Source organism: Odontesthes bonariensis, chromosome 23 (genome assembly GCF_027942865.1).
Source record: "Odontesthes bonariensis isolate fOdoBon6 chromosome 23, fOdoBon6.hap1, whole genome shotgun sequence".
NCBI classification, from domain to species: Eukaryota; Metazoa; Chordata; class Actinopteri; order Atheriniformes; family Atherinopsidae; genus Odontesthes; species Odontesthes bonariensis.
This window is the reverse complement of record NC_134528.1, coordinates 16,300,631-16,326,996: the sequence shown is the minus strand read 5'-3', so window position 1 is coordinate 16,326,996 and position 26,366 is coordinate 16,300,631. Positions and strand designations below refer to the sequence as shown.

The window sequence follows — 26,366 nt, the reverse complement described above, 5'->3', positions numbered from 1 at the left end:
CAAAGACCCAATTTAAAATGGTGTGTTTAGGTACTTTTTCATTACTATCAGCATGTTGCGAAGACACAATTTGTTATAATGTTCTAGTTGCAGCTGGGAAAAATGCCCAAAACACCAATTGACAGCCATTTAAGAGTAATGGGATTTCTAAAGAGTGTTGGTAGAAAATGTGGCATATCTTGGCGTGGTGTGCAGTGTGTCCTTAGAATATTTCAAGAAGCTGGACAAGTGAACAAAAAAAAAGTGGAAGGCCGTACAGAAACAGATTAACAGTACATGAAAGCTCTTAAGAAATAGGAAAAAATCAAGCAAAGACATGATACAGGACCTGAGAGATGCATCTGAACCTTCAGTTGATCCAAGACTGGACTGGACTGAAAATCAGTGGCAGCAGGTCTTATGAATCCTTTTTAGAACTGTACCCTCCATTTTTGCCTGACATACTTCATTTCTATTTATGTTTGCACATTTTTCAATAAATTGATGCATCTGATGCACTGATGCAATACATGAATAAAATGAGAGGTCCAAGACTTCTGTACAGTGCTGTATAAATTGCTACTCTTCTTTACTTTTATTATTATTATATAAATTGAATATAAAGCAAAGTAGAAAAAAATAATAGTTTTAAGGATTAATTTGATTTGATAAAACAAAACAAAACAAAAAACTTAATCGTATATTTAGATGTTACCATCCCTTTGCATTGAACATTCTCATTGGCAGAGTTAAACAGTAAACTGTTTTCCTCCAACAAGTTACCAGAATGATCTGTAGATTTGTTTTCTCAGTTGCCTCTTTTCCTTTATGTAATCCCATACTGACTTGATGGTGTAGAAATCAGGGCTCTGCAGGGACAACGCCAGCTGCTGCAGAGTTCCTTCCTTTCACGGTAGACAATTCTGTAGGACTCTGGTTGCATGTTTGAGGCCATTTCCGTGTTGCAGAATGAATTTGGGACTGATCAGACACCTCCCTGTACGAAGTGCGTCATGGATAAGAAACTAAAAGTTCCTACCACTTCAGCACAGCACTGTGCTCAAATGTAGCTTCTGTTCAAAACTGATAGAATAGCAGTAGAGTGTCAGTCTTACACTGTTGTGGCAAATTAGAGGGATGCCAGCCGAGCCATGTGCAACCACAGTCCCACTGCAACCCATTATAGTTTAAAAGTTAGAATTTGCATATTGATGGATGTAATTCTCTTCAGTATCCCAAATCCCAACTGTACATCATATTTACAAGCCATTTAATGAAGGGAGTGCCTTTTCATTTTTTACCATTTAGATAATGCAATTTAGAATTTGAATTGGTACAATAAAAGGTTTATGTAACATCCAAACCCAAAGGCTTCTCTCACTTCATTATATATGAGTAATATGTCATTAATCTGACAGTAGCAAAGACCAATGGGAAAACCATGTTGGTGATTATTTCAATGTTGAAAAACCATCCATGTTATTTTTTTCCTGAAACTGATGGAGAAATTTAAGTCATCACTGCCGGGAGAGGACGATACTCTGGACTTTCTGCTCAATTTTTCATTATATCAGTACTCCACTTGACCCTTTGAGGTTTCTCTGGTTGGCATTTAGCTGATAGGGGCTGTAGTCGGAGGTGAACATCTGTGAGATATCTGTGCAGAGTTATAGGGGGATCATATGTTGGCATCAAGCCTTGCTGTAAGAATAGATGTGTATGTTTGTTGTAAATATACAACATAGCTTCACTTTTCCAAATATTCCTTCATCTCAAAGCTCTTTGGATATATCTGTATAATTTGTCTTGCTTCTGTCTTGCTGCCTTCAGCTATAACTTTAAAACCACTGACAGGTTTCAAACAGAGTTGCAGGCAGGATTCTTGCGGAACTGCTCGTACCAGAATGATCTACTTTAATAACCCTGGGATTCACAATGAAAAACAATATTTTCATTTTTGGTTCTCTCATGACATATAGGAGTGCTGGTGTGTTTTTTAATGAGCTTAAGTCTCAGGATGAGCAGTGGATTTTAGCTGTTTAGACCTCCATGTCATGATGGTACTTGAACGTTTTAATTAGGTTGGGTCCCCAGGTAAGAGCCTGTGTTTACTCACTTTTGGTTTCCCAGGCGAAAAAAAGTACTAATAAATTTTTGATGAGCCTCAAATCCAGAGTTGGTGGCCTCCCAGTATGTTAAATATGGCATTTTGGCTGCAATGTGAATAGCTTTAAGAACTTTTAACTGTTTCTTTTCTTCCCACTTACTCGTGATAACCTTTCATTAAGATCATTCTGATTTTCCGCTTATTACTAAAATCACTTGGGACTTTCGTCTTATTCCTTACTTCAGTCATTAGATCCAGATGTGACACACTCACTGGTATTAGTACAGAGTGAGAAATGGAAGACTTAAAGGCGGCCCTCGGCTCCGGTGAATTCCTCTACTTCAGTTGACACCGATTATTAATTAATTTTAACTCACGAGTGTATATGTAATGCTTCACTGGCTGTTGTAATTAAATGTGACGTAGAGTAATTGCAAATGTGAACAAGACGCAGCAGAGAGGAAGAAAAAAGTAATGATTGAACTGTAATCCTTAGTGTGGGGAGCCTGTATTGGGTTGAGTAACATTACTTTTAAAAGTAACTGCATCTCAAGAAAACACTAGTGTAGAAGCATAGGACTTCCAAATTTGCACTGAACTTATGGTGATTGTGGCATCAATTGGAAAATACCCCTAACTTCTAGTAGATGTGGAGATATGTCTGCAAAATTGATGTTGATTATTGTATTATCACCACACATCCACCCTGTGCTTAGTTAGCTCTTCTTAGCTGCATTTTGAGTTATTACACTCATACTGGTGTGTGTATATATATATATATATATATATATATATATATATATATATATATATATATATATATATATATATATATATATATACACACACAGTATATAATGGGGAAGTAAGGTGTTTCATTGTCTTGACCAAGAACACTTCCTCTTGTGAAGGTGCTGGGGATTGAACTGCCAGCCTTCTAATTACAGGAGTGCCACTTCTCAGCCAGAGCAATGGCTACATCAACTGAAGGAAAACATTTAATTTAAATGGAATGGGAAATTGAAGAAGTGGCTCATTATATCTTGGCCACATAGCATTTGCTAGAGTACCTTTAATTGACAAGATTCAACAAGAGTTGTATATTGTCATGTGTGATTGGAATTGAGAAGTTGATACGGCAAAGGCACCAGGGCTAAATTGCCTTTGAGCTTGTATAGTATTCAATAGATATACTGCAGCCATAGAGGAGGAAGTCAGAATATTGGTGCAGCTAGTTTTGACCACATAGATGCACTTTTGGACTTTGCTGTTGTGTAGCCAAGAACACAGAGGACACAGCAACTTACATAAGAGTGAGATAGGAAAGACAAAGACATTGTAAATATAGACAAAAGTATATCAGTTATATCCTAACCCACCTCTGGTATCATGGCTGTGATTTACTGGAGTCTCACATTAATGGTATGAACTGATTTCAATATGTGTGACTGGTTTCCTTTGTGATTGGAGGTCTTTTTTTTCTTCCTTTCCTTTTCTTTATGCCTTTTTTCTCATTCAACCATTTCTTTTAATGAGGACATGTCGTCTCCCTCTTATGCACCCAGCTCTGGAGCAGACTCGTATATCTAGTGATTGGTCTCTCTTCATCTCTCCCAGTACTTTCACAACTTTACCCCACTTCCATTTATTTATTATTTTTGTCTTTACTTCCATCACCACATCATTGCACTCAGTTCCTCTATTTCCTTCTCCCAAAACCCACTTCTTATTTATTTGATTAAGTGAATGAATTTTACATGAGTGTACTTGACAGGCACTTGTAGTACTATAGATACCATATACAATTTTGGATTTACATTTATACATTTATGTCTGTATTTGAATAATCTACTAGTGAAGGATGTACTGACAATGCTTTTGAAAAAGAACGAGCCTCGATTGAAAGGGTTGGAAAAGAATCAACATAAGAATCAAGAGGAGAAAAAACTCATGGCCATCAGTTGATTTAAAAAAAAAAAATAAGTAGTCTAACATAAATAAAGATTCAAATTCAGGACTTTACTTACTTCAGCCTGTTTATACTGGACAAAAAAAATCTGGTAATACCCGTTCACATCTGTCTTATGGACGTGGTGGGAACGTGTTTAATTTGCTCTCAGTCCTGTGTCAAATTATTTTGTGCGGTAGAATGCTGCAGCTGGGCAAAACAATTTTTTCTCTCTACTTCTTTACCCAAAAACACACTTCTACTGTGATTAATGTTCCTTTGTTGTTGTACACACATTATAAACCGGTTACTTTTGGTCTAAAAACATCCTTTGTGATTGTGACAATACACCATGTTGATGTTGCTCTTACAACATCTTCATGAATGTTGTTCCAGAACCATCATTGTAAGTGACCAGTCATTTGTTGTGATGTAAAGCCTTTTCATATGTCAAAAGACGCACACAAAACACCTTATGTGGCCTATTCTTACCATGAAATGAACCTAACCTAACTTTTTTCTGATTAGTACTTGAACTAGCTTCCTGAAAGCTTTCTGCTCTGAAGCCTTCTGCCACAACGACCTATAAACAAACCTCTCCGACCCTTGTGTTCATGCAGTATTTATTGTAATCAAGCTTACACATTAGAAATCATAGTGATTTTTATCTTAAAAAATTATTTTATTTATTTTTTACTTAATAGTTTTGTGCTTAAACTTAAACTAGTTGTTTCATTCCCTAAACCAAACGGTGAATGAGAATGAAACAAACTGGAGATCCAATCACCACCCCTCCTGCCTTCTCATTCATACTTTTTTTGGTTGTCTAGTAAGTATTACACTTACACATCTTATGTTCACATGTTAAATGGTACATGTTAAACAAATCTGAATATAAGTGTTGAAAGACAATTTGTTATTGTTAGCCGTTTCTTGGCAAACAGCAGTTACCAATTCTGTACCAATATCTCTAGATATTATGTGCAACCTAGAACAGTTGGCCATATACAAACTATGTGATTATGTGGGAAAGCCTTTCCCAAGTGGAGTACCAAAAAAACTGTTACACCACTTAGAAGTGTTTGAGAAAAGACTAACTGTTCCCTTCCATTATCCTAAGTGAGTTCAAAAGTTTCCAAACTCAAAATAAGTACTACAAGTTGCTCTTTAAAACATTGCCTGCAGCACTAACGGTAGTGGTTGAAAAATAATCCACATGGTATCTTGATAGTCAACTTCTCTGTTTCTGCATGGGGTCACTATGAGTCAGTGAGATGTAAATATCATCATCTCTCTGCGAGGGACATGGCAATCCCCTCCAGTCTGTTTTTCCTTGTTTGTCACCATGACCCAGAAGTGTGTGCATCACATTTTTTTGGGAAAGGATGTTTGGGGCTTTCTGGGGGCCATTTATGTATTTCCACATTGTGTCTGCAGAACAAGTGCTGTCTGATTACTACAACTACAGCTGTCAGCTGTATTCAACCCCGCATTGGCTGGGAACCGAGCTGACATACTGAGACAGAAATAGGGGGAGTCAGGATAATGGATATGGCATGCCGAGTGACATAGTAGTGATCTCTACAGAACTGAACTTGAGCGTGTACCTGTAACTTTGTGTGAATGTGTTTTTGTGTGTGAGCTGTTTGGCAATGCGATTTCTCTTGAGATACATCAATCCAACACAAGGTCAGACTGCCTCACTTCAACAATCCTCTCCTTTTACTCATCTTCTTTTTCTCAGCTTTTCCAACCATACACTCATCACAGCACTCTGTCCTCTTGCTCAGTCATTGCTCGTCTGTACTCCTCTTCCAATTTTCCTTTTTATTTTTTGTCTCTACTCCTCAAAATCTTTCTTTCTCACAATTTTTTTCTCATCTATTCCTTCTCTGTCCTCCATGGATGAATGGAGCAGAGGAAGGGACGGACAGAGAGATGAACGCGTGATGGATGAATGGCTCGCTGGTTGGGTAGAGCAGGGAAGATATAGAGGGATCAGACCCCAGGGAAGTGTGTAGATTGGCGTACCTGCTGATGGAAGCTTAAAAAGGACATGATACATGAGAACTTGTTGTGAAAAAGCACCCTTTCTCTCTTCTTTTTGTCCTGTATTGTAATTTTTTTACAAACATGTTTCTCGTGTCTCTTGTATGAAATATTGTGTACTATGTTTTCTGTGGTTGATCTTGTCTCATGGTCAGATAGTTGTTCTGGTACAAAACTACTGGGTAATCTGCAATTTTGCAGCTGCACTGTGAATCAGCTATCGGGGCATATGGATACAATGAATGAGGAAACATTAAAACATTACCATTGTTGCCGCTTGTTTTACCATTTAAATTGGCATCGTTTGAATAGTTTTGTCATAAAAAGCATATTATCTTCAGAGATCTGCTTACATATCATGTAATCTCTTTAAAAAGAAAAGGCCCAACATGTAATAAATGTGCAAACCCAGTGCAACTCTATTAAAAGCTAGATGCCCACGAATTCTGTGATTGATACGGACAAATTGTTTGCAACATTAGGTCACTATGTAATACCTCATTAATCCCACTGTCTACATAAGAGACAACCAAAATTCTATGCTCTTTTAGTTGTATTACTGTAAAGGACGATAAAACATAAAAAGAGTCTCTACAAGTGAGGGATCGCTTCAGTCTATCAAAAGAAAAGTTAACTTTGCCCTTTGTGGGTCTAAATTAAAAGTCCATCCATCAAGATGGGAAAACAATTTTTTTCTAAATTTAGACCTTTAGATACTCATCAACATGAACGTCTCTTGAGATCACGCCTGTCTGCATTTATTTGTAGTATGCGTTCACAAATTACTCCAGCATATTTTGGAGTTCACCACTATTGGGTTTGCCATTCATGATCTAGACTCCAGGCAAAGTAAGCCAAGCAAATTATATAACAGATGGTAAAAAGTAGAATGCAGTCAAGTACAACTTGCTCAAATGAGACCAAATTTTTCACAGTATGGCATAATTAAACAAACTGATTAAAAAGCTTTGGAAAGAATTTTAAACTCTGGAGGAAAAAGCTATTTCAGAAAGTTAACAGCCGATGTGCTCCTCTTTACATATAATTAGTTTTTTTTTTTTTTTTTTCAAGTAATGGGATGACAGTCTTTAACATTGTTCAATGCCAGAATGTGTATTATCATTACTAGTCTGACAAAATACAATTTTTTTTTTTTATAGTGGTTACATGAGCAGAAACCTCTAGTTTGTTAGTATACATATAAATGGACACTAATTTGAACCGATGAGGGAAGGGAGGTGTCTCTGAGTTATGTGACCTCGAACACTCAGTAAAGTAACTGTGTTGCCTAAGATGTCAAGTTATGTCCAGTCTTCTACAGATGTCATGATAATGTCCTATTACGGCATAGCAATAGTTCTTATGTAAAAGTAGTCGCAACAAATTTTGTGGATGTTCTTAAGAAAAAGAGTCATGAACACTTAACTCGCCAAAACAATCTCAAGAAGACTCAAATCTCAAAAGGTAATACCCGTTCACATCTGTCTTATGGGCACGGTGGGAACGTGTTTAATTTCTTCTCAGTCCTGTGTCAAATTATTTTGTGCGGCAGGATGCTGCACGTGGGCAAAAACAATTTTTTCTCTCTACTTCTTTACCCAAAAACACACTTCTACTGTGATTAATGTTCCTTTATGTTGTTGTACACACACTATTATAAACCGGTTACTTTTAGTCAAAAACATCGTAAAAAGAAAAAGTAAATCAAACATGCTTTTCTCAGCAATTAGGAGTGTTCAAAATGTCCCTTAAATATTATGATAATGATGCTGCAGCGGTAACATCTTATACCAGCAGATTGTCTCAGTCTTTGTCTTCAGTGGACCTTGACTCACCAGAGAGAGACGCACACACACGCACACACACACACACACACACACACACACACACACACACACACAGTCAGCTTTGTCCAGGTGTCCCACTGAGTCACGGCCACAGCATGTATATTTTATGGTAACTCTAGCATGTGCGAGTGTCTGACAGATACGCAAATAGGCTCAGTTGTGTTAATTGCATAAAGTGATGTGACTGCATAACGTGTTTGTGTATGTGTGTGTGTCATGGAGACGGTTGCTAAGCTTTGTTTTTGTGAGACAAAATGTCCTGGTCTCAGCTAGCTAAATCCTACTTGAACTCCATGATGATTGCTGTGGTCTTTTGTTGCAGACCAAGTTGCTTCTGTTTTTCTTCTTCCTCAGTCAACATTGTTCCTTAACTGTCACTCATTGTGCTGCTTAGCCTGTTCATTCCACCTGCTTATTTAGACAGAACTTAAATGGTAAATGCAGAGGTGGAGGTACCAACACACTCCAGGTTTAAATGAAAAGGCTTTGCGTGGGTTATAAATCTAATTTTTTAATTTTTTTTTTAAACTTTTCTTTCATTGAAAGCCCGTCTTAATTCAAACACCTCTGTCAAAGTAATTTTTCATTACTCCTTTGCATGGAGTTTCTCATCAGCCGACGAAAACCTTGTATTGGATAAATTTATATGCTTGCTCATGCAGTTATCTTTTTTAGTTTTTTTCCAGAAACTTTAGAAAACAATTTATGCAGACATACTGTATCAGCGATGGAAGAAATGCACAAGTACACGCTAAGACATTGAAAGAGCATAAGTGCCTGTACACAAGAGACCACGAACTGTTGGAGTTTATTTATCGGATGAGGAGTTATGCCTTTAATGCAATTAACCCTTCATCCTGAGTTGATCGCTGTCAAAAAGAAGGTGAACAACTGTATACCTGATTTGATTACACTGCTTACTGTGTGATAACAACATTTATTTAATTTTCAATTTGTGCATATACCTGGAAGAATTTGTTTTAATCAAGCTTAATTTAAAACATTTTTTAAAAAAAAGCTTACACTGAATGAATTTAACATAATTAGACAGAACATTGAATTAGCACTACTTGTCCTCCATGTATAAGAGGTTTAGCTAAATTTGAAATATCTGTTTATTTGCTGCTTAAATTGACAGCCCAGGCGACTTACTTTTTCATAGCATCTAATTTTTATTATTTGAGGGGGAAATTGGGCTGACAGGTAGATGGGGGGAGAAGAGACAGGAGAGGAAAGAAAGCGAGGGAAGAGAAAGAAGGAGAGACGGAGAGATGCCCGTGGAGAACAAATGGTTGGTTAGTAATATATGAGGGGCATTGGCTTACACTGAGGGATAAAAAGGCACTCAAGCAGGGGATACACATCTGTCATCTGCTGTTCATACACACAGACAGGCCAGCTGGTAGAGTGTGATGTAACTAGTGACTGTTGTTCCATAGACCGTGCACCTTTCTTAGCTGCTAACTCGAGCTTTGCCTTTAAAAGATGATGGAACATGATTACACCCATGTGAGGATTTTCTAAACTATTTAAACACTAACTTTGTTATAGTAAAACATGAGAAAAAGCTGTTGTTTGAGTGAGTGCATTATTTCAAATATGCATTTTGAGTTTGTCTCGAAGAGGCTTATTAACCAAACAAACGTGAGATTAAAACAGTTGGCAGGTATAGGAAATTGGGTTTTAAAAGCTCCTTTTAGACATTCACAGCTTTCCATTAAGTCTTGTGGCAACTGAATGAGTTGGTGTCATGTGTGAATCTAAGTTTTTTTTTTTTTTTTTACTTGCTAGTGAGATATATGTGACAGTAGGTGGACAGGAAAAGGGCTGAGAGAGTGGGGGAAGAAAGGCATCCAATTGCCTCAGGCCAAGACTCGAACCTGGGCCAGCGGCGTCAAGCAAGTCGGTCCTTGTAACGTACATGTATCCATTTGAACATGTCGCAAGTCTGAACTGCAGCATTAAAATTAACAGACATACACACAGTCATGGTGGTTTAAGATCTGTATGATCGGCTGTTCAGATAAATCTGACAGTTTGCATTATTAAAGAAGTTCATGGCAGTAGCCCAAACCTTCCTCCCCCATGGCTTAACCTATGGTAATTACCATAATTAGCTATAGCACAGAGGCTTCTTTCTTTCATACCTGAGCCAATGGAATTAGTTAAAACTGTTTCCTCTGCTCACTATCTGAGCATATATCAACATTTTTAAATGCTCCCATCCACTTTTTTTTTATATATTCATGGCAAAATTACATTTTGGGAGAGAGGTGCAACTCTAAGGCCTGGCAGAGTTTTGTGGTGCTGTGGCTTCTCATCTCATCTGACAAACGGTAGTAATGTCAGGAGTCTTATTAAAGATTTCAGGTTTTACTGGTATTCTTAATTAATTTACATGAATGGGGAATATCTTCTCTCATAACTTCTCTCCACCTGTTGGTGCAATGCAACACATGTGACTCCTCTACACAGCAACAATAGCAGTGTTTTCAAAGCCAAATCTAAGACTGCTTTGTTCAGCAACAAATAATGGTTCAGTTGGCTATGAACTGCTCAATGCAAAGCTTAAAAAGCGTTGATTAAATGCTCTCTTTTTTACTCTGAAAGGGGAAACTCTCATAAATGCATATGCAACACAGTCGGGTGCCTATGTCTTTGATGCTATCATTACCACTGCGCCTGAACAGTAAATACCAATTGTAATTTAACACCAAAACAAATTTAGTGTCAGTCATAAAGACATAGCAAATCTTAGCATTAATGTTTTGCACTAAAATATATTCTATTGATTAAAAAATATCCGTATTTATAAGTATTGATTCTGATCTTGATAATACAGTGCACAGTGAAAATGAGTACACCCCTGTTGAAAAGTAACATTTTGAACAATATTTTAGTACACACACAAGTTATTCCCAAAACGTGCATAGAGTAAGTTTAATACAACATCTGTTGAGCTTACAACAGAAAATAAAGATCAATAATATAACTTAAATGACCTATTTGTCCATTTTTGTGAAATTATGCTGGTGCAAAAGTGAGTACACCCCTATGTTAAACTCCCTGAGAATGGGCCTGTTGGCCCGAAATGTCATGAAATGAAAAGGCATTAAAAGGGAGGTCATCGTTGTGCGTTTCATCCTTGCCTTACATTGAAATTTTACATTTTGAGTCTGCACCAGGCTAAAAGAGACGTGTGTGAGATTTGACTGAAATCCTATGGAGAGTATCATGATCTGCTTCAGTAGTCACAGTACATGTTGACAAGCATGTTTCTTTTGGTGAAATTCAGCTTCCTACTGTTGATGGCATCCATACAGCCCCAAACCATGTCACTCCCACTACTATGCTTGACTTTAAGCATGGGGCACTTTTCTTTGTACAAATCACTTTTTACCACCACACATGCTTGACACCATCGAAAGCAAATTTGTTTATCATTGTCTCATCAGAGACAAACAAACTAAGGATATGGATTGCTGGAACCATGTCCTGTGATCTGATGACACCAAGATGAACAAATTTGCTTTAGATGGTGTCAAGCATGTGTGGTGGTAAAAAGTGATTTGTACAAAGAAAAGTGCCCCATGCTTAAAGTCAAGCATAGTAGTGGGAGTGACATGGTTTGGGGCTGTATGGATGCCATCAACAGTAGGAAGCTGAATTTCACCAAAAGAAACATGCTTGTCAACATGTACTGTGACTACTGAAGCAGATCATGATACTCTCCATAGGATTTCAGTCAAATCTCACACACGTCTCTTTTAGCCTGGTGCAGACTCAAAATGTAAAATTTCAATGTAAGGCAAGGATGAAACGCACAACGATGACCTCCCTTTTAATGCCTTTTCATTTCATGACATTTCGGGCCAACAGGCCCATTCTCAGGGAGTTTAACATAGGGGTGTACTCACTTTTGCACCAGCATAATTTCACAAAAATGGACAAATATGTCATTTAAGTTATATTATTGACCTTTCTTTTCTGTTGTAAGCTGAACAGATGTTGTATTAAACTTACTCTATGCACGTTTTGGGAATAACTTGTGTGTGTATTAAAATATTGTTCAAAATGTTACTTTTCAACAGGGGTGTACTCATTTTCACTGTGCACTGTATCTTAATCCCTTGATAATACCATTCCTGCCATTTTTTTACAGTATTTCGCAACTGTAGTGGTATTTTTTCCTAACAACTCTGAAAGTGGTTATTAGCATAACAAAATGAGCATGTGTTTGATATGCAGTATATTATCAGATATTTCTGTTTTGACATTTAATGTCCAACATTATGTTTGATTAAATATAAGATTTGATTTGAATGAGATTTGAATGAGTAATAGCATTGCTTTATAGCTTTAGTTTCATTTTACAGTGCATAACTTTTATTGAAGAGAACATTGTGAAGTTAATGTAGCATGGTTAAGATGCTAAAAGGTTACCAGGATAAGAGCTGAAGTGTTTTTAACCAAGAGAATTTTTTTATGCTGGTAGGTGTCTTTAAAATGAGTGAAATAGATAAGTGAACTCTAATGGCAATATTGAAAGTTACAAATACTATATGATTATTTCAGAATTTAAGCCAGCTTAAATTGCTGCTCTCTTAAAAAAGGAATATGTATTGTATCATCAGCTTTACCACCTGATATACATTTATAAAAAAAAATACCATAATGACAAAGTGTACATTTTAGCAGCCCTTTGTTCTGGTTTAAGGGGTTACTTTAAAATTTGAAAGATGAAGGGAAAAAAAACCTCATCGTCTTCTCTGCATGATCAGCTGCAAAATTTTTCAACATTTATATAGGTAAATATGGAGTTGAGGGAGGGTAAAATATATTTTTTTGTATTCTCCTATTGGTAAATACTGTAAACAACATAGATGAATGTTGAAATAATATGTCAAGTAATGTGCATTAATGGAAAGTATGAGAGAGTTGCTGGGTGAGAGGGAGAGAAAGTGTGATCATTGTTGCATGAAGTCTATTTTCTCGTTGTCTATCTTCTAGGCTTCCTCTGGGATTTTCAAAGCCATCCTCAAGACCTGTACTATAATGTCAACCTGTCTACTGAATGTAGATAGTCTTGTTTTCATGTATGCTGGGACAGAGGCTTGAAGGAGAACTCATATGATGGCACACTTCTCTTTTTGAATGGGACTATTTCAAGTTTCCAGTCTGAGCTAATAGTTGTTGTTTTTTCCCCCATAGTAATAGGCTGCAAAGCATTCTGGTGTCAGAATAAGCTAAATTCTGACTTTTTGACAACTGTGTACTGCATATGCAAGCCCTCACTCCTTAAACCTTCTTTTTGCATTTTATATTCAAACCTGTTTTATTGATTATCTTTGCCCTTTTGGTCTTTGCTCATTTTTCATTTATGTTTTTCTTTTTCCTAATTCCTATCTTTCCTTGACTGCTATCTTCCTCCTTCCCTTTCTTCCATTCTGGTTTGGTGTGGCTGTCTCCAACTGCAGACTGGCAATATGAGGGTAAGAATGATCTCCTTTTTCTTCCTCTATGAAATGTGTTCAGTCACTGTGCTACAATATTAACGCCTGCTGACAATGCAGAGGTGGTTGTAACAGGTTCTTTCCTTTAGAAAATAGGTTAGCCTCTCTTTACTTTCTTGCCTCCCTTACCTCTCTTCCTTTTTTTCCATTTGATTTTTGAACACTTTTTTTATTTTTCTCATAAATAATTCAGTTAATTTTTTTTCTTTAGTTTTTAACAAAAAAATGATTAACATGCATTAACATATCAATGTAAAATTGTTTGTTTCCATCTTTCCAGAATGTAAACTCTCTCGGTCAGGTCCTCCTGCTACTATTGTGGCCATAGATGAAGAAAGCCCAAATGGTAAAGTATTAAATCTTTTTTTCTTCTTCATTCAATGTGGGGTCTTTGAGTTGTTATAGAATGAGCTTTGCAGTGTACCCAAGGTGTGAAAAATAAATGATTACTTCAATATATCTTTTTTTTTTTCATTGAATTACTTTTTTTTAAAATGTTTACTTGAAATATTATACCATTGTCAAAAATGTACGTCATAGAAAAGTTTTTTGGTGACATGGAGACATGACCTGGTTGTTTTCTGAATGTTCTTCCTTTGTAATCAGTCATTGTCAAAAGATGCTGTTACCACAACAGGAGTAGGACTTACCTTTCTGAGCCACGCCATCCAACTCTTTTCCACACCTATTAGGCAAACCAGTTCATTGCCGTAACACGTTTTACTGGATTATGTTAATTACTGCTTGATTGTCTTTTCTTTTTTAGCAGATGTTGATCAGCATGGTATGTTGCATGCACTCATTAATATCCATTAGGTCTGTGCTAATTGTGTTGGCCTCGGCACAAGAGTGTCTGCTAGTTGAAATCTGACTTCTGTTGCAGAGGAAATTATATTAGTTCATTCAGTTACCTAAACCATGATGTTTAGGTAGAAACAAAAAAAGTGTCTGTGCATCCATGGACACAAGGATTATGTGCCACATTTGTCCAAGCACAGTTTTGTTGTATCCACCAGTTGCCTGGCAACGTCAAGGTGACAACATGACCTTGGTTTTTTAAATACCGTGCTCTTAATTGTTGAGCCTTCGTGCTGCCTGGTTGGATTTCTTACCTTTGGGCACAGCTGGGCAAGCTGTTTCTCCATTTTCCAACTTGATGCCAGACCGAGCCAGCTGCCACCTTCACATTAAATGAACTGATAGGAGAACATCTATCCCTCTGATAGATGTTCTCATCTGCCTCCTTAGGTTATGAGCTAGATTGGCAGTAGTGGTGGAAGAGCCCAAGTTATGGGTCAAATTATGGTTAAGAGCTCACCATTCTTATTTCAAAAGGACAAAATGTGACCCTTGTATTACATACAGAAGTGGTGGTTGGAAGATTACAGATGATAAAAATTGAAAATGAGATTTTTGTGTAGCCAGTGAGTATGAAGGAGATGATTTGGGGAAGAAAAAAAAGATTCTGAGTTAGAAAGGTATAGAAATGACTCTTGGGAGGAGATTGGAGTGGCATCATTAACTTTACCCTTCATAGAACTGGTTAAGAGCCTCATATTAGATCTTTGGTCTGCCTAAAAACAACTGTGAGGCATTAAGAAGCGGCTGATGCTTTGGAGAATAAAACATGCTTGTGATAGACAGCATTCATGGTTAGTGGTAGTACAGTAAGTGCTGCATGGATGGAAATCACTCCAGTTCGTTTTAGTGACCACCATTTAGTTTGCATTAGCTTCAAACAGCTTCTTCAAAGAAAAAGATATTGGGTCATTTTGGCACTTTAATAATAGTTACTACAGGATAAAATGTTTTATTGGAGCTTCAGGACCTTTAAGTCCATTGGATTATCAAGATATTACTTTGTCATTGGAGCAATGAAGGGGGTTTGGAAAAATAACAGATCTGTTTTATTTATTTATTTTTCTGCCAGCAAAATAATTCATATTCTACTGAAAGGTTGACAGTCCAAGGGCTTCAGGACAGTATCAACCCTGCTATAGATAGACTACATCAGGAAAATATTAGAATCACTATGAAGGCGAGTGTCATTATCTGAGCATAAAGTTTTTCTTCAGCTTATAGAAGACTATATCAAGGAGTTAATTAACATTTAGTTGTTAGATGGGAGTATCCTAACAAATTCACGGTGTAGAATCTTGCTGTGGATTTGTATACTGTTGTTTGCTGCTGAAGCTTGTTGCCCAAAGGATACTGCTGAGCAACTGAATGGACCTCCTTGGTTGAAAAAAAAAGGGAAAACAATGGCAGATTTCTTAGTTTAAAGAAGTTGACGGTAGCTCTGGGTCTGATGGCATTGGAGCTAATCCCTAAATTGGTCGGTCTCACAGTAGAGTTCTTTAAGTTTTTGTTTGTTTGTTTGTTTTTGTGATGAATTTGGGCCTGTTTTGAATAATTATTTCCTGTTTTGCTTCAGGTTGGGGAAACTACCTGTGTCTTGTTAAAGAGTTGTTTTGTGTCTTCTTCCTAAATAGGGATATTTGGAACTCCTGAAGAATTGGAGACCTGTGGCCCTTTAATGCACAATTACAAGGTTTTGTCTAAAGCACTTGCTAATAGAGTGCCTTCATTTAATACTTCATATGGGCCAAACTTACTTTGTTCCAGACAGAAATATAATGGACAATCTTTTTCTCATCAGAGATGCATGTGATTTGTGTAATGTAGATAATTTTAGTCTTGGCACAATTAATTTAGTTTTGGAGAAAGCTTTTGATAGAATAGATCATAATTATTTGTTTTCTGTGTGTGCATTTGGTTTGGGGGAAAGATTAATTTAAAAGTTAAAACAGTTCTTTTTTTTTTTAAAGAGAGTTGTCTCATATCAATCCCAGTGAGCTGGGGAATAATGCAGGGCTGTCCCATCTCAAGAGCAACTTTATAGGTTAGTTATTGAACTTTGTTAAGTAGGCTACAGGATAACCTGAGTGGGATTTCATTACCTGTGACAGATGACAGTGTTACATTGGTTGTAAGTTCTTATGCCAATGATGTGAATGTTTTTATTAGAGAGCAAGCAGACATTAAGGTTCTGAAAAAAATTTTTTTTTGTTTATATGAAAACGTAATCTGCAAAAGTACATTTTATAAAATGTGAAGCTGGAAATGGAAATGGCATCTACCCCAGTTGTCTTACAGAGGGTCTGTCCTGATAATAATTCAGCAGCCTCAATGTTTTTGGCAATAACTGATATTTTTCTTTCCTCCTAAAGACCTAATTGAGTCAAGGATATTGGCCTTCAAACAAACTTCTTTATCACTTTGGTTTTGGGTTTGAGGCTGGACACACCTTGTTTTGCAAAGAGTTTGAAGGCTTGGGTATGACAAACAACCTTCTAAAGCAGGAAGAGGCTGATCTTACCGGTCTTTCAGCATGTTTTACTTCTGTCCTGGAAGTTTGGTATGTTCTGAAGGCTGACCAAGTCACTCCAGGTCTATGGATTTTTGTTGTTGTTTTGTTGAGAAACCTCTTATCTACAACAGTATGATTAATGCCGGCATCTTTTCATCAGTTTCCATAAGATCTGTCTTGAGGAAGCGGGCTGTTGGAAGTTGGACATTTGACCTCACCTGTAGAAGTACTGGGCCAGAAAATGAACCTGAGGCCAAGATTGCTGTCTAGAGTTTTTGGAGGACATTATAAGAACTCTTTCAGAGTGGTGGAGATGTTTCATTCTATTTAGGTGGACTGGTATTAGAAAGCACTGTACAGGTTTCCATCATTGATTATTACTCCAATCATGGAGAAGTGGGAGTTAAATGAGGAAAGATAAGTTTATTTCATGGCTCCAAACTTGGGAGAGTTTGTAAACTTAAAAAAGTGTGAAGGTAAGATATTTGTATTTTTTAAAGGATTAGGCCGCATTTAGGTTAATAGAGGTTCTAATTCAGGTTCCACTTTGAGAAGATGTTAACAGTCCTTGTTAAAGCTGCCCGTTGAGAAGTGGACAGCTGACCTCTAGTGAAGGATCGTATAATGTGCCACAGTTACAAAAACATCTTAATCCAATTCACTCAGAAAATTGTTGGGTTTATTTAGTAATCAATCTGAAACTCTTGCACATTTAGTTTTTCAGTGCCGAAGACTAGGGGATGTTTTATGTTTTAAAGAATAGTGTCTCAAGCTGGGGTAGGTGTTTTCCTTCTTTGTTTGTGTTTGGTTTAAAGTATTCTGTCAGGAAGAAGCTAAGGAAGTTTGCTAACTTGTCAATTTGATTTTTGCTACTAATATACTTACCATATGGTCAACATGGAGAAATTGTGATTAATCTTTTGGTTGTGTAGATTGTGTGTGGTTGGGGGGGCTTTTTTAAAATGGCCATTGATTGAGTATAATGTATTTTGTGGGAACCTGGAGATATTGTATGATCCTTTTCGACAGTTTTAGTTTAGTTTCTTTGTCTTGCGATGAATAATCATCAGTGTTTTCTAATTTTACATTGTAAAAAGGGTTAATAAGGAAACCTTTTAAATCTTTGCTCTTCTCTTCTCCTTGAAATTACTAAATAAAGAGTAAGAGTTTTTCGATGTCTCGTATTTGAGGAGCACATTCAGTCCCCAGAGTTAAGTCAAACTCTTCAAGACCTTCTGAACTCATTAATGACTCCTGGTTTGATCCCTGTACCATTTAGACTGCACTGAGGAATCCGAAGAAACAGATTCCTCATCAGGGGTTGTGCTTTATTTCAGGATTTTTACACACCATATTTTGATTAAGTTATTTTTTAAAAGAGCATGTTTTAATTATTCAGTTCAATCTTGACTGTAGTCGGGAGTAAATGAAGGGTTTCGCTGACCTGAAGGAAGAACGGCTAATTCTAAAACTTGAAGATGAATTATAGACAGACAAGCAGGTCTGTATGCTTAAATCACTCTCTTATCTCCAGCTTATAGATTACTGTTCAGAGACAACCTATCATGTTTGACATGCCTGCTTTTCCACAAAGTTTCAAATGCAGCAGTGAGACCTGATCACAGTAATCCTGACATTAACAGAGATTAGCATGGCAAAACTAAACAGAAAAGAGAGCATTGCCGTCAATCCACCCAGCTGGCATGTCTTTATCTGTTGATTGCTTAATACATCCTTCAAAGCTATCTATCTTCTTACTTCTCCTCCTTTCCCTTTCCCCCTGATCTTCAAAAGTGTTGTGTTGGGTATGCACATCAGCCTGGAACTAGTAACTCCATGCAGGGCTTTGATTTGCATTTCCTGCTTACCAGCCATTTCAGCATTCCATGACAACAACAAACATGTTATTTTGCCATTTTAGCTGCTTATAGTGTGATGTGACATTTAATTAACTCTCTTATCTGTAGTCTCAACATTGAAACCACTGACAGGTGAAGTGAATAATACTGATTACATGAGAATGGCCCTTAATAGTATGGTACACCAAGTGATGTTCAGTGGGAAAACTTTGAGGCTCGACATTTATGTGATGTTTTAGTTCTTTGGAAAGTACCATAAACCTGACAATTGTTCCAAACCACATAAACCTCTTCATTGGCCTCTTCTTTTTTTTCTTGCCTCACTGGAATGATTATTTATAAATGGTTAAGTGGACATGACAAAGAGTTCTCTAGCTTTAGTCAGTTAATACTGTCTTTATCCCTAAACTGATTGGATGTAATGGATTTGCAGCAAATGTTTTGCCTCAGTGGGTCAGAGTTGGTTGTGTATTTTCTGCTTGTTTTTTTATTCATTTTATTTAGATTATGGTTGCAGACAAAAATACCCTCATCGATTAATCTTTCCACTATTCTTTTAGTCAATAAATCTAAGATTTGCCAAGAAATAATGACCATAACTTGAAATTATTTTTCAACCTATATTGGACATGGTTGATTAAAGCTTAAATCATAATTATGATTGTTTTGGTTCATGATTAATTGGATGATTTAACCAAATTACTCAGTGACTGTAAAAACAATATTATTTATTGGTCTTTTGTATTTAAGTTTGCCCCTTAAAAATCTTGAACTTTTTTTGAACTTGAACAAATTTTCTTGAACTTAAAATGTATGAAATTCAACTGTAAATCATCAGCAAAAATGTATATATAAAAAAGAAAAAAAAGGGAGTAATGCCAACTTCCATTAGTGAAAGGTAACTCACAGTTTTTGGTCAGGTGTTGCACAGACAAGACGACGGAGTGTTTTGGATCAAAAATTTCTGTAAATCGTGCCAATTCTTATTTCCTCTGAACAACAGGTTTGCAAACTGTCTCTGCCATCTGGACTCAATCTGAATTAAACATCCACTGAACCGGGCAGAGTCAGTTTTGTGTTAATAGTAAAGTGTGCTTTTGTGAAAGGGGTGAAATACTTGAGCTGCCGTCTCTTTGTTCTGTTGTTGGAGAGGCTCAAGATTTTATTTTTTTAGAAGTTTGTGCATAGCAACTGTGCTGCTGTTTTTATGAAGCAAAGAGTGCACATCACCGTTTAATGAGTTCTCTCTTTGAAAAATTCCAGCACTTTGAGAGATTTGTTGGGGATGAATGTAAAGTGTTTGATGTGTTGACTTATGCAATGCAAATTGGTGAAATGTTGTTGACAAGTTGTTGCAGCCTTAAATATGATATACCCATTTTTATTATTTATTGATTCATCTTTTTTTGCTGCCTTTGGGACATTTTTAGGCTGCAACATTTGAGCAGACGCTTGTTGGTGTCAGGACTATAAAAACATCATCAGTTGCAATCAGTTCTAATTTCTGTATTCTCCCTCTTAAAAAGAACAAGTGAATGAAAAATAAACTATGGATGAACAATAACCAATTTTGGAGGACAGAAGAAATCAATTATGACCTTAGATTTTATAGATAGGGTTGCATGGCGGTGTTGTGGTCAGCTCTGTCGCCTCGCAGCAAGAAGATTCTCAGTTCAAATCTCAACTGAGGATTTTCTGTGGATTTTGCATGTTCCACCTGTGCATGTCTGGGTTCTCTTCAGATACCCTTGCTTCTTCACAGTCCAAAAACATGCATTTTTCCTAGATGTACCCTATACCTTTGATGGCCGTGACCAGACCTAAAGGGTGAGTGTAGACAAGAAGGGGAGAACTCACCAGTCTTGCTCTCTGCAGGGAGGGTTTTTGCTTGTGGAGAAACCAATATTGAAACCTCCTCATCATCAGCAGGGGGACTGCTGGTATCAAGGAGGCCATGAAACATAGTAGGCACTGACAGTTGTGGATTGTTTCAGACTTGTTTGAGATTGGAACAGACATTGATTGAAGGCTGACATCCTCTCCTGGGACCATGCATGATATTGTAAGCTCCAGCCCCAGAAAACAAATTTTCTGACTGGTAGCTCCTCTCCTCCCTCCTGACCACCGGCTTCACCCTCTGATAAATCGCTCATACCTGCAAGTGATACCTCATCATCCACAGCACTTGGGCATGGGTGAGAGTTACCAGTTTAGCTATTTCTGCTAGATCCGCTCGAGATCTTCATTTTTTTTTCTCTGAAGCCTTAGTTAAATGATGGAGAAAGAACGGCCAGTGAGCGAGCTGTCTAACTTCTAGCTGAGCTAAACGGTAGGGGTAATTCTGCAAGTCAGTGATGACCGGGGTAGGGAGCTAGCTCACCTCCAAATGGACAGTTAAGTCTAAACTGATTTAATCAGTTAATCTTGATAGTTGGCACGAAAAGAGTTTAGGCTTCCCACACTTAGTTGAGGAAAGCAGAGCCAGACTTTCCTGAATCCTGTCTCATCCTGTTTTTCAACAGCTGAATGCTGCACATCTGCTTGTCCGACTTCCACAGCTCACAGAGGGTGGGAAATGTGATGATGAGACAATGCTGATGAAATACAGAGTAGAATTTGAATTTGAAAATTTGTCTTAAGTTTGTTTCTATCTATTAGAACTAAAATTTGTTATAGTTACGGCTCATTTACACAGATGAAATTTGTAGTTTTAATGTTTATTATATTGTGGCTCTGTACTAACACTGCCTCACCATCAGTGTTGTCAGTTTCCTCAGTCTTCCACATGTTTTTACCTATTGGTCAGTTTCCAAACAGATGCAAACATTTTCATTGCAAGTTTGCTTTTATAGATCCCAACTTTTGCAGTAAAGGTGGAATATGCATCAGCAGGCCCCATTTTGTCCATACAAAACAATAAAAGAATAGACCCATAATAGAAGAGGACTACATTTCAGCTGATTAATGTTTTTTTGGATACAGAAAGCAGCTTTGTATGCATAGAGTAACCTGATAAGTTGCATCCACACCTTGACAGATGCTGGTCTACTGCAGCTCATATTAAACACACTGGAGCCAGTCTTTATTATGAATTTTTTATAGGACTGGGGGACAGAAACAGTCTCTGAGCAGCCAGAAGAATGTGCCATCGTAATGCTGCAGCCAGGGACTAAAGAGAGCTTGTTGATGCTTCCCACCAGTTTGTGTTTGATTAAGCTGTCAAATTTATCAAACCATGTCTTTTGGCAAGACTGGGAAAATTTGGAATAGACAAACCAGTTTGGTACTATTGACATTCTAATTTGTTGCGATTCGGTGTATTTGGCTTTGTGGTAGCTTGCTCTGTCATTTTAGACCATCCTCAGTATTTTATCTAAAGGGTAACACTAAACTTGAGCCTTAAAAGCTCCAATTGATTTAATGAGATATGAATGTCTAAAGTTTGATTTAGTTAACTTATGTAGCATTCTTAAGTAATTCTAACAAACAGGCTGTGGCTATGACAAATTAAGGTTTGTGGATATTGAAGTTAAGCAGGGTAACATCCAAATATAAAACAGCTTTGTATAGATGTGTTTAGAAACCCAAGGATGCTGCCTGTGTGCGTGTGTGTATGCATATATATATGTGTATGTACTGAAGAAGCCTTTCGGGTGAGAGGTGAACTGGAAGTCGTCCAGTTGCCCCTATTTAAGCTCTTGTTATTACCATGACCTGGATGACTGAGAATCTTCATCAACATCAGTGTATGAAGTATATACTAGGGATGTCCCGATCAGGTTTTTTTGCCTCCGAGTCATTTGATTTTGAGTATCTGCCGATACCGATAATTCTACAGTACATTAAAAAAATGGTGAAGAAACAGATCCAGGATGTCCCTGATTTTTTTTTATTTTATTCACTTATTTTATCATTTAACTTATTTAATTAGTTTTATCGTTTTAAGTATTTATTAGTTTTATTAATTTAATCAAGTAATAAACAAATTCTTCACATTGGAGTTTACTACTACTACTACTACTACTACTGCTACTACTTTATTTATAAAGCACTTTAAAACAAAAGTAGCTGCAACAAAGTGCTGTACAGACGAAAATCAATAAACATGCAAAATATGGAAAAGACAACAGAAACAATAAAACACGATAACAGAAGTAAGATATAGATATATTATTTATTGTCATTGTTAAAACAGAGTTTACAACGAAATTTGTTTGTAGCATCACCATCACCACTGGCATTCAAGTATAAATAAATACCCCACCCAATATGAAAAGAAATAAAAACAAACAATATAAATCACATTAAATAACATTACCCAAAGTGCAATAGTGCTAGTGCAGTTGAATATGAGGTTTGTCGTTGGGGGGGGGGGGCTTGTTGTCTGCAATAGATGGTAGGTAGTGTACAGTGCAACAATGCAGTCCGGTTCACAATTTTTATTAATGATGGTTATGATTATGGTGGAGATATGTTACCGAGGGGGTTTGGAAGTGAGGCGGGGCAGGGGGCTGCTGTCTGCGGTAGATGGTAAGTAGTGTACAATGCAGCAATGCAATCCAGTTCACAGTTATCAATGGTGGTTATGGTGGAGTTATGTTACCGAGGGGAGTTGGAGGGGGGGGTTGCGGGGGCAGGTTGTTTGTTCAGCAGTCTGACAGCCTGTGGATACAGACTGTTGGTCAGTCTGCTGGTCCTGGAGCGGATGGACCAGAATCTTCTGCCAGAGGGCAGTCGCTGGAAAAGATGGTGTGCTGGGTGGAACTGGTCAGCTAAGATGTTGTTCACCCGGCGTAGGCAGCGGGAGATGAAGACTGCAGAGATCTCCGGGAGGCTCTTCCCAATGATCCTCCCCGCAGCCTTGACCACTCTGTGGAGTGCCTCCTTGTCTGCTCTGGTGCAGCTGGAGAACCACACCAGTAGCCCGTAGGTGAGCACACTCTCTACTGTGCAGTGGTAGAAGTTAACCATTAGTCCTTGAGGGAGTTTTGCCCACTTCAGTTCCTGAGGTAAAAGAGGCGTTGTTGTGCTTTACTCACGGCAGAGGTGATGTTGATCCCCCAGGACAGGTTGTCAGATACAGTCACGCCCAGGAACTTAAAATTAGACACCCTCTCCACCTCCTCCCCTCCGATTACGAGTGGAGCATGTGGGGGGTGTCTGGCCCTACGAAAGTCTATGACCATCTCCTTGGTCTTGGTGGTGTTCAGATCAAGGTTGTGGTCACCACACCACTCCACCAGACTCTCCACCTCCCTCCTGTATGAGGTCTCGTCGTTCCCAGTGATGAGACCAAGTACTGTTGTATCATCTGCAAATTTAACAATGAGGTTTGATGGTGAGAGGGAGCAGCAGTCATGAGTGAAAAGTGTGTAGCGAAGTGGACTGAGCACACACCCCTGGGGGGCCCCGGTGTTCATGGGCAGGGTGCGGGAAATGTGCTTGCCAATCCTTACATGCTGTGTACGGTGTGTTAAAAAGTCCAGAATCCAGTTGCATAGTGTAGTGTTCGGACCAAGTGTGTGCAGTTTACTGTGTAGCCTGTTTGGCAGTATGGTGTTAAATGCTGAGCTAAAGTCAAGAAAAAGGAGTCTTCCATATATGTTCTTGTGCTCGAGATGTTCTAATAGAGTATGAAACACAATGGCAATGGCATCCTCTGTCGACCTGTTCTTCCGGTAAGCAAACTGATTATGATCTAATGATGGCGGTATGGAGGCTTTAATGTATTTAATGACCAGTCTCTCAAAGCATTTTGCAATGATAGGGGTGAGTGCCACAGGCCTGTAGTCGTTCAGACCTGCAGCATTTGGTTTCTTAGGAATCGGGACTATTGTTGCTGCCTTGAGACATGCTGGGACCCAGGATGAGGCCAGAGACAGGTTGAAGATGGTGGTAAAGACTGGAGCTAGCTCAGCTGCACAGTCTTTGAGCACCCGTCCCTGGACCCCATCTGGGCCTGCTGCCTTTCTGGTGTTGATGTTGTGTAGGCTGAGTCTGACCTCATGAGTGGACAGGACTAAGGTGGAGCCGTCAGGTGGGAGGGGGGGCGACACCGGGTCCTTGTTGTCCCTGTCAAACCGTGTATAAAAGATGTTTAATTCCTCCGCTAGAGCGGCGGTGCCGTTGACAGGGGGGGCTGTTCTTCCCTTGTAGTCCGTAATCACCCTGATGCCCTCCCACACCTGCCGGGGGCATGAGGCGCTGCTGAACTGTGCTTCAATGCGGGTTTTATATGCTAGCTTGGCAGATCTGATGCCGTGCTTCAGCGCTGATCTTGCTGCGCTGTATGCATTGGTGTCACCGGTTCTGTACGCTGCATTTCTGGCTTGTAATAGTGATTGTAGCTTTGGTGTCATCCAAGGCTTGACGTTTGGGAAGACACGGATCTGCTTCCAGGATGTAACAATGTCCACACAGAAGTTTATGTAGTCAAGGACTGTGACTAAAAGTGTATTCAGGGACCTACGTGTCTGCACTCCCTGACCACTGAAAATGTTCCAGTCTGTGGAGCTAAAACAGTCCAGGAGCCTAGGGATGGCGTCCACAGGCCAAATCCTGACAGACCTGACTTCGGGCCTACTAGTTCTGATTTTGGGGGTGTACCAAGGGTGCAGGAGGAGCGAAACGTGATCAGAAAGACCCAGGTGGGGGTACGCTTGGGTTCTGTAGGCCTTGGCTATGTTGGTGTAAACTCGATCAAGTGTGTTCCTCCCTCTAGTAGCACATTTCACATTGCGATGGAAAGAGTGAAGTACAGCCTTTAAATCGGCGTGATTAAAATCGCCCGCCGCAATAAAGATACTGTCCGGATGTGCCACCAGGCTTTTGTTTACAATATCCTGTAGCCTAGCTAGAGCTAGCTTAGCATTGGCGTCGGGTGGGATGTAAACAGCACAGATGTAAACAGCAGAAAATTCTCGTGGTAAATGAAACGGTCTACATTGGAGCAGCAAAACTTCTACGTCGGGGCAACAATGTTTGCCAACAACTGTGACATTTGTACACCACAAGTCATTGGTATAGATACACAGACCTCCTCCCAGCTTCTTACCCGAGTCAGCTGTTCTGTCCGCTCGGTAGGCAGTGCGTCCGGTTAGCTCGATGGCCGAGGCCGGGGTCGTGTTATCCAGCCAGGTTGCCGTAAAAATTAAGCTACAGCAGTTGTTAATTTGTTTTTCTGAGGCTATTTCCAGTCGGATCTCGTCCATCTTGTTGCGGATCGAACGGGCATTCGAGAGGAAGATGGTAGGAAGCGGGGGTTTGAATGGGTGAGCCTTGAGCCTAGCCCACACTCCTCCGCGTTTTCCCCTCTTCTGCCACCGCTCACAGCGTCTCCTCCTCCGCTTCTCGGACCCGGGAGTGCTGGATGGTGATCTGGTGATCTCGGCAGGGATGGCGAAATCCGCTGGGAGTTGGCGAAATGCTGCGTCGTTGAGCTCTAAAAGTTCATTTCGGCTGTATTTCACTGTCAGTGTTTGAAAACTTGTTGAAATAATACTAAGTGCTACCAAAATAAACAAAAACATATGCCAGCGTTGGGAGCTCCGGGCCGCTGCAATTCTGTGCGCCGCCATCTTGAAGTAAGAGCAAAAAGTCTCAACATGTGTTAAAAGCCAAAGAATAAAAATGTGTCTTAAGATGAGTTTTAAAAGTGGACAATAAAGGGGCACTTCTAATATGTAACGGCAAAT

The 26,366-nt window shown here is 38.7% G+C and overlaps 1 protein-coding gene across 2 annotated transcripts in view; it reads left to right on the top strand.

The window, feature by feature from the left end:
- LOC142373511 (protocadherin-15-like) overlaps positions 1–26,366 on the top strand; it is a 219,316-nt gene that overhangs the window by 37,331 nt on the left and 155,619 nt on the right. Inside the window, exons 3-4 of one of the 2 annotated variants that reach the window (XM_075456801.1) lie at positions 13,408–13,422; positions 13,724–13,789. In XM_075456801.1, coding sequence (XP_075312916.1) covers positions 13,408–13,422; positions 13,724–13,789 — 81 coding nt within the window. The remainder of the gene's footprint in view (positions 1–13,407; positions 13,423–13,723; positions 13,790–26,366) is intronic. The other variant, XM_075456800.1, reaches the window with a different exon arrangement.